The sequence below is a fragment of the Brachionichthys hirsutus genome, chromosome 7, assembly GCF_040956055.1.
Source record: "Brachionichthys hirsutus isolate HB-005 chromosome 7, CSIRO-AGI_Bhir_v1, whole genome shotgun sequence".
Lineage (NCBI taxonomy): Eukaryota > Metazoa > Chordata > Actinopteri > Lophiiformes > Brachionichthyidae > Brachionichthys > Brachionichthys hirsutus.
This window is the reverse complement of record NC_090903.1, coordinates 8,206,136-8,223,592: the sequence shown is the minus strand read 5'-3', so window position 1 is coordinate 8,223,592 and position 17,457 is coordinate 8,206,136. Positions and strand designations below refer to the sequence as shown.

Here is a 17,457-nt window from a genome sequence, read left to right as displayed (position 1 = left end):
ATGACTAGAGAGGGCCTCTAAGGTAGGGTGAGTGTAAACATTAGAGGGCATGAAGGCCCCGTGAATTGAATCGTTGTGATTGTGTGTGTGTGTGGCGTGTGCGTGCTGGGCTGCGTGATGGAGTAGGATGATGTTGGACGTATCGCTCACAATAACTACAAAGGACAAAAATAAGACACTTTCTGGGCCAAATACTATTAATAATTTCAATAAAATACCCTTCTGGCGGAAATGTGTGTGTGTGTGTGGTTTTACCGCTACAAATGTGTGTGGACATATGCGTGTGGGAGAGGGAAGGAATGAAATTGTATTTAACGACCAGGGCACATCTAAAGTGTGATTTAAAATTTGACCAATTAACGATGTTCATAGGGTGAAATCCTCTGGGTGCAACCCCTTCCTCTTAGGTTAATGACCCGCCTATCAGTCTGAGCAGGACTCATGGAAACATTAGCAGGCAATGTGTTGATGATTAGCGGTCGGAGCTCCAGCTTTGATCTCCCCGTGTGACGTGAGTGATTCCACACTAAAGTGTGGAAGCTCTGCTGCAACGTGAGGAGGCTGAGCCGAACCAACCCAGGGTTAGGGTTACACTGTGGTAAAACATGATGAATACGATGTGTTAAGACGTCACTAGCACTGAGACTTGACATGACGGAGGAGCTAACGCCTTGATTTGACAGTCGAGCGAGCGAAGATGTGCAGATTTCATCTCAAGTACGGGCCAAGCTCCCAAAAAGCCGCTGCCTCCTGCAGTTAAAGCAGTGCAGACAGAAACCTCTCTCTTTTCTTTGTTGCTGGCCTCGCTTTCAGACTGTCCCTGTTTAAAATGTAGGCGTTCGATTTCAAATCAAAATGCTGTTTTCCTGGAGAGAGCTTATTTTAACTCTGAAATGTTCACGGCCCTCATGCGAGCTCTGATTTGACTTTATAATTCTGCATCTAAATGCATTGACAACATGGCAACCTTCTGTGCTTTGCTTTCTTGGCTTTGACGGTGGAACAGAAGTCGGGTTTGAACCGATTTGATGGAAATACAGAAACACAAGGACCCAGGAGAGGCAGCTAAGAGTGACACAAGTGTGTCCACATGCATGCCGAATGTTGGACGAGACAATCCCAACTAGCATATGGTGCTTAGTTTATCCGTGACCGACCGGCACGTCTTACCTCAGTGTAACATCCATGGAAATCCACACCCCATTAAAGAGCAAATGGACATTTCAGACATCAACCCTCGCTGCTGCGGATCGTGAATGTGATCTCTCTCCCTCATCGTCTTTCCTCGCCCAAGGTCCCAACGCCCTCCTTGCCCTCCCCCTTGTGTCGGGCTAGTGCCAAGAGGCTGACCTGTGCTCTCCGTGGCATCCAGACTACCGGCTAGCTGCTCCAGGAGGCGTGCCCTGGCGGCGTTCCTGCGGTGCTTCTTGCCCTCGTAGTGCTGCTGAGCCATCAGCGGGTTGTTAAACCAGGCCCCGCACAGGCAGCAGTACTTCCCCGCCTCTCTTCCGCCATTTCTGCCATCTGCCGCCAAGGGCCACGAGACTTCGGAGGGAGGAGGGGGGCACGCAGCGGGGTCGGCGGGAACCGGGGTGGAAGGGGAGGAATCTGGGAAAAGTGACACACAGAGAGGAGGAGGAGTGTGAGGGAGAGTAATCATATCAATTAAAATAAAGACAAATAAATGTACTGTACTCCTCAACCTTCCTGTCATGTTGTTCTTTTCTTTTTTTCTTTTTTTACCTGCATCTAATTCTCTCGTCTTTCCTCTCCTCCATCCCTCACCTCTGTCCTCTCTCCTATCCTCAGTGACAGAATAAAACAAACAAAAAGGACATGGCAGACTTTGGGGTGACCTACTGCTCATGGCATGACACTGGTTACCATGGTGATTGCCCATTAATAGCCTAGAGACGCTGACTGGCCTGCAGGATATGGCTGTGGCTCGCCCAGTGAAGACTCCACATGCTCAGCTGGCTCCAAATCTGTCTCTAACCTGTTTGGTGAAAATGTGTGAAGGTGTGTATGTAGCTGTGTGTGTGTGTGAGAGAGAGAGAGAGAGAGAGACAGATGCAGCACATGCACCAAATAATCATCTCTGTTTAAACTGTTTATCTGCACACAAGGAGGAGGTGTTAAGTCCGCCGTCAAATTGCACAAGAATGCGTCTCATGCCAGATGGCATGTCCAAATGTGCCGTTCCCCCACCTACGATGAGTCAGAGTATATCGACTATGACGGCTACACTATCGCACAGCTAAAGCCTTTCATCGCTCACTCAAGACGAGTCGTGTCACTTCTTCAACAGCAGCTGTCGGGTAAAGAATGAAAAGTGCGGCTGCAACTGACCGGTGAGAGTGAGGTGTGTCTGTGTTGACTTGACTCCAGCCCCCCTGCGAGCTGATTGGTTGCTCGTACCTTGTTGTGGCTTCAGGCCCTGTTCACATAGTAACTGTATCTATGGCGGGCTCTCTGCTAACCTCACCAACCAAACTCGCTTGCATCCCTTTCGCCTGTGTGTGTGTGCCTTTGCTGCACCATCGTCTAACTTACAAAACCCTGTAACACTTTTGCTGCCATCCCGTAATCTCTGTGTCGCCATGTTCACGTCTGTGTCTGACTGTTTGCACGGCTGAAGCTCACGAGCTCTGACGGTTCTGTGGGATGAAAGGCGCACGGGCGAGCAGCGACAGCGAGAACGCCTTGGATGCGTTTTCCCGCTCCATCCTCGTATGCCCCACCCTTTCTTCTCTCGACTCTGATCTTTGCACGCTGGAGCGGAAGTAAGTGCGCTCCACAAAGTGGAGAACAGAGAGTGTGTGTGTGTGACGATGCGTGTGCAGGTAGGAAGAGGAGGCTGTTGTGGTCTGGAGATGGAGGTGTGATGCTGATGTGTAACTGTACTGATCATGTGTGCATTGCGTGTGTGTGTCTGTGCCCATGTGTAGTCACGCCAGTCAGCGAGGATGTGGAGCCCTCATGCAGCGTGACTTTAATCCCTCCTGAAATTGTCTTCTTCTCTCCCAGGTCACTCTTCACTGCCTCTCTTCTTCATCGCTTTCTTGTTTCTTGTCCTCCAGGTCCCACTGTCACAAAGCCCTCGGCGACTCCGTGGCAGTGGCTGTGTGGATGTGACACTTTTCCAAAGTAGGACGAGGTTTAGCGAAAATCACCCAGAGGCTTGATTATAATACCAAATTGCAGTGAATGTGTGTTTATGGCTCTTTGAATTCTTTTATTTATTTTTTTTACTTTGAATGCAACTTGAATCACATTATGTGAAGCTCCCTGGAGACGACACACCAGCGCTGACACTTTAAAAAAAAACGTTTTTTGAAAGTTCAGCAATCACAAGCATGAACAAAAGCGTGGGATGCTTGATTTGTCATGATTGTTTTTATTAATCATGAAATCTTTATAAATGAAAGCTGCATGTGTGATTCACCTTCAAAGTGTTGCTCCTTTCGGCCTCTAGGTTTTCTACATGTTTTTTCCCCTTTTGACTGAAGCGTGGCTTTAGCAACACATTTCAGATAAAAAAGAATTATGCTTTGAACTAAAAATAGTTTTCAGTCCCAGTAAAAAAGATTGTGCCATGAAGTGGATGTTTGTGAAGGTCACCAGAGGATGAGGTTTACAGACTGGAGTCTAAAACGCTCACTGTCAAGCTTGACGTAAGAACAGCCAGACCAAAGAACCTCTTTAGAAACTGTAATTCAATTACTAGCTCGATTCCTTCCATTTTCATCACAGTTCAAATACACAGTTCAAATAGATAGATAGGCAGATAGAAGAAGAAATCTACCTGTGTTCGTAAGGCTGGCCACAGCTGTGGAGAGGCTGGGCGGCTCCCCCAGGACCAGGCGGACTCTCTTGGCGTGGGTTTTGCCCTGGTAGTGGGACTGGGCCACAATGGCAGAGGTGAAGAACATGTTGCACAAAGTACAGCACTTGTTTCTGTCCACCTCGGTCTCTGCACAGCCCTGCAGGGAGAGGATAGGAAGGGGAGGAAGCGAGGGAAGGGAAGAGAGAAGGAAGCAAGATGGAGGAAGTGAAGAAAGGAAATGAGGTGATAAAAGAGATGAAGGTGAGGAAAGGAAGAACGGAGGGGAATCTTCACTGAACTCACTTGGCTTCTCTCTCTCTCTCTGATCAAATATTCATCTTTCTCTCTTGGTTCAGACTGTGTCTTGGCCCTTTCACCGCTGCTGGTTCATTACTAATGATGAGGGGGAGTCCCCCCACCCCCCATGGGAGAGAGGGAACACAAATAAAAAGATATGCATGCAAATACAAAAGATCAAACTGACACACGCACAAATACGCACACACATCAAACGGTATCTCGGTAGCATTTTCTGTTTGTTTCTACCCAGTAGTAGAGAGAAAACTGAGCCCACTGAGCGGTTTCAGGGAAATCACGCCAATGCTCTTTCATAAATCATCCAAAATAGAAGTCACCATCAAGGAAGTTCAGCTGATGCTTAATTGTCACACAAATGACTGAGATAAACAATGAATTATCTTCTGCTGCTTTCATCCCACCGTTACATCGCAGAGGAATAACATTTATATTTAGACTCATCTCAATGCTTCACTGAAAGCCGATCGCCTGGATTGACCTTCAGCTCGTGAAGCAGCAGAGATGGATGATGTTTAAATGTATGGCTTTGGTGATGGGAGGGGGGGGCATTAAATGATGTCCAAACCAGAGCTGTGACTTGAGACTTGTGCAAGAGCCCCGAGAAATAAACAATTAGTGCTGCTAAAGGCTCATTTAGATCTTCCCTCATAGCAGAACCTGCATCCAGATGATGTCACTGACGAGTGCCAGTCAAGCATCGCGTGGAAAGTGATGCAAATACTACGTTTAGTTTCATCAGTTTTTAATGTCGAGGAATGAAATGATTACAATCATTAGACATCAAAAGAATAAAACCTGCCTCAACTAAATGCGATCGGGTGCTTTGTTTGATAATTGATCGTGAAGATGACGGACTTGGATCTAATCATTGATGTCATTGAATGGGATTGACAGAGAGCTGATACTTGTTTGAAAACGTTTGCACCAAGAGAGAAAATCTAAGAAATACCCTCCCAGAACTCTTGTACAAACGTTCCAGCTTGACAAGGACGTTGTCCAAGGCGGGACAAAGACTTTATTACAGAAACATTTTGTTCTGGCTTTGCATGATTTCCTGACCTCAACTGTGTCCCGCATCTTTGGGATGAATTAGGACCCTGAGCTGGGTCTCTGCTGCTGGTCTCTGACCTGACGCTCCTTCATTCTTTCTTTTCACACTAGTTCTCTCTCTAGTCCAGGTGTCAAGTCAGCTTTGAGGAGAGAAACCCGATCTCCGCCAGCGAGAGGACAATAATAGAAAAGAGCCACACTGTGTGTGTGTGTGTGTGTGTCTCGTGTCAACCCTGGTCAGCATCAGACGGTGGATAGGAGAGTTCAGGACACCTTTACCTTCCAGGCTCAGTCTTGTCTCTCAGCTGTCCCAGTTCCCTCTTTCTCTGTTCTTCTGTCTTTTTTCTCTCTCTCTCTAGCATTTAAAATGTTGTTTCATCCTCCTCCTCCATCTCCAACCCTCTCTCTCTCTGGGCGCCGGTCTCACTGATTGTGTATGTGAGATTAGATATTTGGCTCTCACCAACTCACTGTTCTTCTCCTCCCTCGCTCCGACTAACTCGCTCGTCTTCTCTTTCTATGTTGTGCACTGTGTCATGATGCCCAAATGAATAGAAAGGGTGTGTGTGCGTATTTGTGTATGTGTGAAAATATATCTACTATATTTCTCCCATTATCTTTATTCCTTAGTGCATCACAGGAGACACAGTTCCCATGAGGACAAGTCTTCTGTGTCTCACCTAAATTTCCCCCCAGCTCCCTTACTCATCCTCCTGCTTTGTCGATATCCTGGTCATCCATCCCTTTGGACGGCCTGGCAGAGATCTGTCCTGCTTCTAATGTTGTTGGACCAGGAAGAGGAAAAGCAGTGGCACCGCGCCGATGTCCTACGACTGTATAGTTTTGACTCAGGGGACAGTGAGGCTGAGATGATTCTCCGTGGCAACCCAGCAGAGTTCTCACCTTTTTTTTTTAAAGAAATGCAACGAAAATTAAAAGAAGAAAAATAAATACTGTTGCTCGATGTTACACTCGGGATTCAGCGACAGTGTGGGAAAAGTTTAAAGGAACATCGAGCATATGTGGGTGACTGACAAGAATAATCGTCAGCTCATTAAAGCCGCCGCGCAGCGGCGCCTCTTCAAACAACAAAAGCGTCTCTGGATCGCTGTTTCACATCTTCTGCTGAAAGCCATCAACCTTTGTGTTTCTCCAGTCTTGCTGTTGCTCATTTGCATGTTGCTTGCTATATGCTGTCCCTCCCCGTCTCTACCTGTCACACCTCACAAATCTGCCGGAAACCTGTGACCTGGTTGCCATGGCGTGCCGCATGTAGGTCTCGCTGTGATATCTATGTTGCGGGATATTTTGTTTGCTTGCCTTCATCCTGTTCACGCACCTAACAATAGACTCCTAATTAGCTGTGATAATTTTCTTCTCCTTCTGTTTTCCTTTCTTCCTGCGCCTCCCTATATTTCTCCTTCTGCTCTGTGTTGAGGCGCTGTGGGGAAACATTGCTAAATATACACATGGAGCAGCGCGGGGAAGCAGACGCTCTCATTTGGACTTTGAAGAAGAGCTGAAAGTGTAAATTGAAGGGCGCAATGATGCAAATACAGCAATAAAGGAGAATGAAATGCAAGGAAGAAGGCATTTTGTGATATCTCACACTTTGCATGAGTGTAAAACTGCTCGGATCCAAATAGAAAACAGTGTGGAGAGTAAGTGAGAGGCACGCACTAAACCTCGAGGCACGACGTTTCACACCAGGCACAAAATGGTATTTGAGTCACTCTGCAGAAACGCGTTCTGATGCTCCCATTGGATTCCGCCATGTCAATCAGTCTGACAACAGAAAGTTGGGGGGGGGGATGAAAAAGTTTATCCCAAAGTGAATGGTGATAATTTCGTCTCTGGAGGGCTGCTCCAGTTTTCCAGCCTTGTCAATGTCAAATCTCTGTGAACGAACAAAATGAACTGGCTGTGCAGCTCACGCAACTTTACAGTACAGTAGAGTTGTGTGTGTGTGTGAGTGTGCGTGTGTGCACGTGGTCTTTTTGTGTATACTCGGTGTCCCATATGAGGTTTGAGCCGGGAGGGGCTGAGTCGCGTCTTATTCACTCAGGGAGATAGATGGAGAGACGCGTGTGTATTTCTACAGTGAGTGTTGGTGTGTCTCTAAATCCGTGTGTCCTTGACTGCTTCAATGCTAAATGGCTGCACTTAAATCACTCTTTTATAACACCTTTGCAGTGCCCAAAGCGCTTTACAAGTCGGCCTCGCACTCAACCATTCTCACACACGTTCACACTCCCGTGGGCGACTGCTGCCGCGCAAGGCGCAGCCAGGCCCACTGGGAGCAATTTGGGGTTCAGTGTCTTGCCCAGGGACACTTCGACGTGTGGACAGTCAGAGCCGGGACTCACTGGACGATAGCGTGGCACAGCTATATCGCCGCTTCATAATTAAGAAGCATGATCCACCTGGTCGAATAGGAAACGTATGCATTGGTGCACAAATTAATTCCTCTTTTTTGCGGTTTCCTACATCTGACATTAGAATTGGGGGGACATATCCAACAAGTCCTTGAGTTGGGCCCGGAACGATGCCCCAGGGGGGGGCTTGGTGTTTCTGAAGACACTCCATCTCTCCCCATCTTTCGTACTCTCTTTCTCTTCTCTATCACAGCTAGATTTACCAGTTAGTTTTAGAAACGGAATTCTTTTCCAGCATCTGCGTCCTCAAAATGTGCGCTCTATGTATTCTGTGTGTATTGTGTCACGTGGGACTGACAGGATTGTACAACGAGTGGGGCACAAAATGCACTGTAGAATAGTAGAACACGCACACACACACAAATGGAGGCAAATGCATAACAGAGCCACACATTTTAATCAACAGCAAAAAGGCAGTAGTTGTTAGCTCGCCGCTAACCATGGAGGGGAAGTCAGCCTAAGATTTTGCTACAACTGTGCCGTAGAAATTCAGACACACAAACATTGGTGAAGCACTGACCTCCCCAGTCACGGCCTGCAGCGGTCAGATACGGAGCAGCTTGTTGGCGCCTGCCTTGACTGAATCTTACCAGCTAAGACGACCTCTAATGCGATCTCTATTGGGAGGATTACAACAAAACAACTGCACACAACCGATTAAACTAATCGACCCACGAGCAGCTGGCTGCGACGGCCGAGCCCGACTGTGAACAGGCCTGGTAAATTATTACATTGTAGGAGGTGATCTCGCGTAAAATTCCACACACACAGAGAGACACACACACTTTCAAAGTCACTTCAGTTTGCGTCAACAATCTAAAACAGGTGAATCTTTTAATTCGGTGGTTCTTCTCGTACTCAAAGCCAAAACTGACTTAAATTAGACCACAAATCCCAATTTAAAAAGATTTTGTATGGTTCCCTCATCTGTTGAAAAAGTATGAACCATGAAAAAGAATTCTAACTGAGGAAATGAAAGGAGCATACTGGGTTATCCGGCCTCAGTCTCTTGGATGGCGGTCCGCCGTCTTCGGGGTGAAGCATGTAGAACAGGCGTACCTTGTTGGCATGCTTCTTACTCTGAAATGCCAAAGCAGAGAGGATCAGAGGATCAGAGTGTGTGAGCCAGAGTTTAATTTATCAAAGCAGGAAACGGGAAAAAAAAACCATCAATGATATTTCACTCATTTGACTGATGATATGTCCGGGATGGATGGATGGATGCCTATGCTCGGATCTCTGTTTATATAAGAATATTCTTATTTGATTTGCTAAGCGTTCTCTTTTTTTAGATTGGTATTAGTCTGTACAGTGTTTGAAGTGTTTGGTGAATCATGGCTCAAAGGAGGTGCTGCATTTTTGTTGCACATCGGTTGTGTTTCTGTGGAAGGACGATGAAATGCTAACAAGCTAAAGATGAAGCTTGAACACGACAGCAGGGCAACGATCGGGGGGTGTGATCATGCGATGAGACGGAGCTGGTTTGAAGCAGCAGTCTTGCTCGGTCTTTCATTGGCTCACTCTGGCCTCCACGCCTTCCAACCACACAGTATTTATCTATCTACCACCACAAGGGTAATTTCCTCACAAGCAAATGTTGACGTTCTGAATCTTCCACACATGCAGTAAAATACTAAATGAATGCACGACCAAGGACAGAGAAATGTTGAGCTTGTGATAAAGAAAAGAATGGAGGGAGGAACGCGGTGATAAAAGTAGAGTGTGAGTATTTGTCAAATGCTTTCAGACGTCTGGGGGGGGGGGGATTGCTTGTTTCAGCCTTGTGATTTGTGGAATTAGGTTCTGAAGATAAGATGGAGTCCATCGTGGCTGCTTAAAGGGAGATGGTGACAAAACGGCGAACGGGCTCCAGCGCTTCGGCGGGAAGCTTTGCCCCCGGGACAAGAATACGCCCCCGCTACTGCCACATGTCAAAGCTGCTTTAATGCATTTGGTCCGAGCTCGCGAGTGTGTATGTGCGTTTATAGGTGTATTATTGGACATGCAATAGATGGCCCTGGGGTATGGGCTAAAAGCGAGACCTTGTGTCACCATGGTTACCCTGTTCTGATCCTCAGTGATCACCCTATACTCTAATGGACTCCATGTCTCTCTCTCTCTCTCTCTGAATCTAACCTTTTCTTTTGGCAAGTGACAAATCAAGTCGGTGGCAAGATAACTTGGAAAGTGTCGTCGTCGAAGCTAATGGTTCCTCTTCATTTAAAGTTTCGCTGCACCGGTGCAGCTCCCCAGAGAAGAGTATCGATCTAAGTTAGAGTGAAGCGTCAGAAATACCATGGCATTTCCACTGCAACAGCTTCATTCCAAATCAGCGGCATCTCTGTGATCGATAAAACTGTCAGTCAGACAAAGAGAGCCGAAGAGAAGCCGCGCTCTCCGATCTTAGTGCTCCAGAAGTTCAAGTGTTAAAATCATGTGATTATATTGCTATTTTGAGGAGCAAGTGTGTTCAGGAGAGTCTGCATCTGAGTTTGCTTCTTTGAATATGAGTGACAGACGTCACTCTTCTGGAGCGAAGTTCTGCTGCAGCTTCTGATGAAGGGTGGGGGGGGGGGGGGGGGGGGCTTATGGGCTTTGATGCCACACTTCACTGTCGCTTCCCCTCGCTCCACAGTGCGTTTTGCATCTCCCTGCAGCAAAGACGCTGTAGACACCAGCCCTGGGTTTGATGGGTGATGCTGCTGTCTCGTGGAAGTGCTTTTGTCAGCTGCATATTGTATGTGTCTGAATGTGTCAGTGGTGTCGCAGATCCTCTGCAGCTTTATATCAGCATTTCTAAGGAAACATTCCTGAATGAGAAAAAAAAGAGAACAGTGGACATATGTGCCCCACGCCAAAAAAGATGTTCATTATTTCTCAGTCGCTGTCGAGGCATGGCCGAATGTCTGATCGTAGTATGAGGAGGTCACACTGTGCTGTTAAAAATCCATCTCTTTCTGGCTTTTAATAAAAATCAATCAGCTGTTTTTTTAAAATATATTTCTACTCTGCAGCCTTTCCAGCTCGGCCTCCGCCTTGCAGTCGGGAAACACGGCAGGGCTGTTTGTTTCTGCCCTGGAGTCGATCCTGCCCTCAATGGTTACTCCAGTCTCCTCAGCTCTCGGAGAAAGAGCAGATTACTTTCTGGTCTTTACAAGCTGCAGCATCTATAAAGTGGCAACGCCGCCTCCAGCCTGTTGGATATTAACTGGCAATTTACTGCTAACCTTTCCCACCATGCTAAGTATTCATTGCCACTTTTTTTTATACCACTCCTATCTGACTCGTTCAACCCACACATAGGTTCAATATGCAATCAGTTCAGCACTGATCATATCAATGCTGATTTGCCACTGGCTGTGTGTCGCTTCAAATTTGTAGTAGAATTTACTTGCACAATATTCCAATTAATAGTCACTCCAGCTCTCGCATCATTTCTGTTTCAAGTATTAGAATTAAATGCTCTACAACCTGCTCTAAAGTAATATGCACGCATAGAGTCGGTTGCATTGCACCCGTGGTGTCCAAATCCGATTCCCATTTTAATCTCCTAAATACTCCTCCATATTTATTATTCTCAATTTTTAAAGCTGTATAACATTTAATTGTCTCAATTTATGAAATGGGCTGCGCAGCTCAAGCTGAATCTCCTCAGACGATATCCGTCGTGAAGCAAGAGAATAGAATCTCGCCGCATTGAAACATTTCTGGCCGTGGCCCCTGGACTTCGACCGCAAGACAGAGCTTTTACTAAGATGACAACAACTTTCTGTTTCTTTGCACGGCTGTGTGTGCGTGTGTGTGTGTGTGTGTTTAGAATTCTTTGGAGTGTGGTTTGTGTACATGCGTGCAGCAACAGCCACTCTGTCACTGTCCTTGTTTAATTCTCTATAGACCAAGGGCCTTGTCCTCATTAGTCTGCTTGTTATTTCTAATTGTGTCTTGTAATAAAGGACAACCTCAAAGCCCATGCATACATAACCGTGCATGCACATACACAAGAGTCTACGAGTTAAATAATGCACCACCCAGATTATTTAATGACTATTCATTAAAATACTCAGAGGGGAGTCTCCCGAGAGGCAGACGACGTTGGAATGTGTGTGCATGTTCGTGTTCGAGTGAATAGCATTACCCTAAGTTTGCATGTAATGGATGAGCACAGTGGTGAATGGTGCAAGCACACGTTGGTACCGAAAGCAGAGTGAACTCACCTCGTAGTGAGCGGTGCGCTGGGACTCAGAGATGAGCTGGGCGTTGCAGATGTTGCAATAGCTCTCTGTGAACAAGCCTCCATCCACGATGCCCGCAGACTTCATCTTCATCTGGGACTACATCATCCCCCAAACATAAGCAAACAGGAATACCATTAATATTCAGAATGGAGTAAAGTGCTGTCGGACTTTGTGTGTTCGAGCTGCACGAATCTCATCCAAATGGATGAACAATCCAGACTGACATGATTTTGTTTTTTTCAGGCCAAATATGTTGATTGTCTTTGTCTCTCTGTCCGATACTTTCACTTTCAAGGTTTTTGGCTCAAGTTTTGGAATCAATGGCCAGAGGCTCTGCTTTTACGATCACGAAACCCTTGTATATAGTATATATTTAAATTCATAGAATCATTTAGAAATACTGAACATGCAGAGTGACAGATTGAAGCGGATGATCACGGTGGTAATGATTCATAGTTTGAGTTTTTGGAATGTGTGGCATTTCAAGCCTGTGATAAAATCCAATGACAAATTAAATGTCGTGGGGAAAAAAACCCACACAAAGTCCCCTTGTGTCGTGAACTACAGGATAAAACATGAACAATTCCAGCAGCAACGAGGTTTTTGACCAGTAAAACCACAGAGACCTGAACATCCCACTGGGGGCAGCTGCGGTTTCTTTTGCTTTTGCACCGAGTACCATAATGGAACATCAAATGGTTTAGTGATGAGCTCTGGGGCCTCGTCGATTTTCTGTCCTCTTCATTATACTTCCCCGTTAGGTGCTGCTCTGAGAGGGCTGGGGGTGAATAACAGGCCCGCAGGGGGGAACGGTCCGGGAACGTAAGCCATTAAACTGGATGAGCGGTTGCCCCAAGGAGGTGACAGGACACGGTGCTTGTAGGGGCAAAGTGTCTCATAGCGTACGACATGAGGAGGCTGCGGAGGGTCAGCTCTGGGAGCGCCGAAGGAAAAGGGCCGAGCTCTCTGAGTGCTTCACAACGTTAGTGAGGACACACACAATCTACTCAGGAGGGGGGACGGGGACGTAGAGACAGTAATTGGTGTTCTTTATTTCACATCTAGTCTGTAATTACCTTTACACACACACACACACACACACACACACACACACAATTCCAGTCAGTACCACTATCTGTTCTCTTTGCCTGTTTATTGTAACCTGGACCTTAACATTAACCCAGCATGCTGTGCAGACACATCATTATCTAATTTAATTCACAATACGAACCCCGTAGATGAGCTAAAACAGTATTTGCAGACACTAAATGTAAATTGCATTACATTATATACAGCTGAGATTTGTAATATTCCTTCTGGGACGTCACTGAAGACAATCTAGATTCTAGATAGAAGCTTGCTTTGTCTCGGGGGGAGGGGCATGGCTGCATTATTGCCTCTGATATGAGGTGTCCTGTGACTGAATATATATTTGGGGAAACTGACTCTTTAGAGACGCCACAGACTCACGTTGCGAGAACAAGACCTTGTGCCGTCGATCTGGACGTCAGCAAGGCGTTTAATCTGTGGCCTAATTAAAAGAGCTTGCGTGACTGCGGAACTATCCTTATCTTACTAATATCTCAATTACTGCTGACTATTACATGCAAGATGGGATAGAGGTGCTAATTAACAGAGCCGGCCTGTTGGTGAGATTAATGGAATGGCAGGTCCAACAAAGTGAAAAGACGGAGAGAGAGAGAGGGAAATAGTGAAAAGGGGAAGGAGAGCGAGCGAGCAGGGATTAATGGGAGATTTATGATCGGTGGGTTGTACGTGATATGCTAATATTATAAGGCTTTAGCGATCTTAATGACTCCTGCTGCAACACACCAGACCTTGAGACATCTCAGTATGTTATCTTAGTTTTCAGATTGTTTAAATAATTGTATCTCACTGCTGCTCGTGATTTTTATATCATTTGCAAAGCGGCAGTTGCACGAAGGAAAGTAGTGGACGTGTGGCCCTCGCAGTCACTGAACCTCAACTCTGCATCTTCGCTGAGCCATTAAAATTCATTTTAATGATGGCTTAAATGTAGTCTGACACTTTTCTCCTCACAATGTCACCAAATATATATATTATCGTGCCGCTTCGGATTGCGTTAACATTTGACATTTGCCACCGTGGGACCATTAGAAAGAAGCTACACACAGATTTTCCATTCTGTTCATTGGATCTGGTCTGTCTAATCCCATGAATTGAAGAGTTCCACTGTTTTCAAAACCATGAACGTAATTCACAAAAAAAACAACAGATCTGGCAAAGTGGCACAACAGGAGTTCAATGCCTCACGTAATAAAGCACCACACAGTCTTAATGACGCAGATCAGACGCCCGTGTTAATAAAAGATACGTAGATAATAATAGGATGGTGTTCTGAACCTATGATTAATTGTATTCAGTGGTCTAGATACTCGCAGTAATAGAAGTCAGAATGCTTAGTGAGGTGGACTCATTCTAAATATATGGACGTACTATTAGAGGAAGATTTGTGATTATACAGTCGGACAGAAAACATGTAAATTAGAAAGAGGATTTCAATAACAAAGATGAGTCTCCGTGAGCATGAAGGCCTAGGGCGTCTGACGACGAATCAACCTGGGGCGGGGAGGGGGGGGCTTCTCTTCTGGGACCACATTAAGTATTTTACATGAACGTAAACTCCTTTAAATTTCAGCCTCTGGCCCACTGTTCATTAAAAAGCCGAGCTGAACGTGGCTTTTTGTTCTCCACTAATAGATACAAACACTTTGACAGGTTTGTGTCGGGAGCTTAGAATATGAATTAGCGTGTAACACTGAGTGCAAATGAGGTCCAATATAAAATGAGCCATCTGCTTTACCAATTGACTTAAAAGTTCTCCTATTCAGAACACATTCTCAGCTCTGTTACAGCTGGAATAGACACCGCTAGATGTGAACAAGTGGGGCAGTTGGGCTTCTTCTGCCTTCCCCACTTCCTTTCCTGCCCTCTCAATCATTCCGTTTGTGCTGCTGAGTAGTAGTTTTCCCTTTTCCCCATCTTTAATGCCACTCTCTTATTTGAAAGAAAGTCTAACTGTCAAATTATGCAATTATGAAATATTGATACGAGCCGGTGAGCCCGTAGTGCCCCCCCCCCCCCCCCCCCCACCTCTAACGAGCCCCTAGTGCGGAGAGAATGGGCCTCATTGGTTAATGATATGGAACCCTTTGACGTGTCACTTTGATGCTCTGCATTCTATTATTAGAATTATTTTTACATTTCTTTTTTGGTCCTTCCTACCCCCCCCCCCCCATCAATCAAAGGTAATAGACTGAGGGAATAAAGTCTTTAAAAGAGCCTGAGAGCGAGTCCGAGTCCAAATCCTCGCTCATTCCGTTTGAACTGCATGAATTCACTTTGTACTTTCAACAACGCTGCACGCTGCAAACATACACACACACACACACACACACACACTCACACACGCACATGCAGCCAAAATTAATGACACTGAAGCCTCACTGTGGAATATAATGAGAAGAGCTGAAAGTGATTGCAAAAATAAATACATAAAAAAATGATGAAAATATTGGTTTTAGTGTTCCTGGCTGTTCTCCGCAGTTCATCGGATTCAACCCAGAGAATGTGCCACACAAAAAGCCACGCTGCCAAGGTCGGGTCACACACTCCGTTACAGTGTGTGTGTGTCTGATTGTTTCTGTCCCTTGCTCACAACTTAGGTCCCACATTTGTACTTTGGCAATGAGCGCTGTGGAGGATCCTGATTCGTTCACGCACCCACCTCCAGTCCCCCCCCCCCTTTTTTTTTTGGGGGGGGGGGGGATAAATATCTGTGATTCATAACATGAATTCCCATCAGCCTCACCTCTGCTTTATGTTTAATTTAGAACATGTTAGCACAGTAGCATGATAAATGAAGATATTAAATAACGTACCAGCGGCTAAGACAATCATGTCAACAGTTCAAATGTGTGAGCCTTAAACCTGCTGCTGTTTACAATAATAAAAGATGCAGCGGCGAGGAAGCAGAGCGCCGAGCTTCCCGTCCTCCAGAGAACAAGCAGAGAGAACAGGAGGTCCAGAGCTCCGGTTCCAGCTTATATCCCCTCTGCCATCAGACCTTTTTATTCATGAGGACACTGTGATGCTATTAGCTCTGGGTCGTTACTCGTTAATGGTATTAATAGCAGATCTGCCGCTTTAGGCCACAATATGGATTCATTAGAGGGTGAATGGAATCTAATATCCTGGGCAAAGTTAGGTTTTCCCAGTTTAACCGTGTGTGTGTGTGTGTGTGTGTTCAGATACAGACTCTTAGGCAAACTAAGCTAATGAGCTGAAACAAAAGGCGACCTGAAGTTTCAATGGGGCCGTTATGTGACTGTAACATATGGGAGATGCTGCACTGGATGACAACAAAACTGCTGGGGTCTATCTGTTCTATTAGCAACTCATTACGGAGTTTTTATATGTTGCCACGCTTTGTCTGAATATTCTTGGCCTCTGAAGTGTAACTTGCAATTTAATTGCAGTCTGAGCACCGTTTTGGTTTTTGCAGATCGAACAGCAAGTGCGTGAGCTCTGAAACGATCCTGGTGTCACAGAGAGCTTTTGCGTATTCAACAGAAAAACTGCTCATTCAATTTAAAAAGTCCCTGCATCAAACGGACAGAAAGGCTTGCATGGAAGTGGTTTGTGAGTTTGGAATACACGTCCCTCTCAATGCAATACCCGTATATCACATACGGTGGACAGTGAGTGTGTTCTTCCTCAGCTTTAAAGTAATACAGTCCACGATTTTCATGAATGTATTTTACAACCAAACAAAAGTCAAAAATGAGAACTGTCCAAATTATTATAATTTACGTAAATATCACCAACGTGCATCATAGTGGTTAGTAGAGGAGAGAGACACAATTCCCACGTGGTAAATGTACATAAAAGACGTGTATATAAAAGGTTATTCTGTGGTGAGACGAGCAAATAATACATTCAAAAGATATTGGGGGAGAGGGGGGAGAAATGTAAAAGAAATCAAGGATAAAATTACATTACATGGAACTACTGAAGTAACACGAGTCAAATAATGCCTTGTAATGACTTTCCTTGCTCCAAAATGTCTCCCGTGGCTTCTCTTTTGCTTTCGTTGTTGGATGGGTGTAAAATCTGAAAGATTAATTTAGAAAAAGGAACCTGCTTGCTGCATGCGTGGAAGAGAAGACGAAAAGCCTCGACCTGTGTTGAGATTCTGGCCGTCTGACGGCAGCAGTGCGTAGTGTCAGTACGAGCAGAGTCGATGATGTATTTCGGTCCTAAGGCGACAAGCACACAGATATTTTTGCAGGATCAAATGTCATTCACAAGGCTCCCGTCTGCCAGTGTGTGTACATCTTTGCTTGAGTAACTGCAAGTCGCCTGGCCTGCAAGAACCCCCCAGAATAGGTTAAGGTTAAGAAAAGCCATTGTTTTTGGAACATGTCTTCAGATGTAGAGCGATATTTATTTCACAGCGATTCCATGAATGCATACAAATACACCCTTGACTGCTTTTGTATACTGTATACTGTACATACTGTATTGATTTTATAGGTTTGAAATCCAACTG

The 17,457-nt window shown here is 45.5% G+C and overlaps 1 protein-coding gene across 1 annotated transcript in view; it reads right to left on the bottom strand.

The window, feature by feature from the left end:
- The window catches only part of zgc:171482 (zinc finger protein), a 30,429-nt gene extending 13,457 nt beyond the window's left edge, over positions 1–16,972 (bottom strand). The window contains exons 1-5 of the mRNA XM_068741356.1: positions 16,908–16,972; positions 11,844–11,960; positions 8,617–8,709; positions 3,806–3,983; positions 1,351–1,608 (exon numbers count right to left, since the gene is read on the bottom strand). Coding sequence (XP_068597457.1) covers positions 1,351–1,608; positions 3,806–3,983; positions 8,617–8,709; positions 11,844–11,954 — 640 coding nt within the window. The 5' untranslated portion in view covers positions 11,955–11,960; positions 16,908–16,972. The remainder of the gene's footprint in view (positions 1–1,350; positions 1,609–3,805; positions 3,984–8,616; positions 8,710–11,843; positions 11,961–16,907) is intronic.
- Positions 16,973–17,457: the final 485 nt, after the last annotated feature.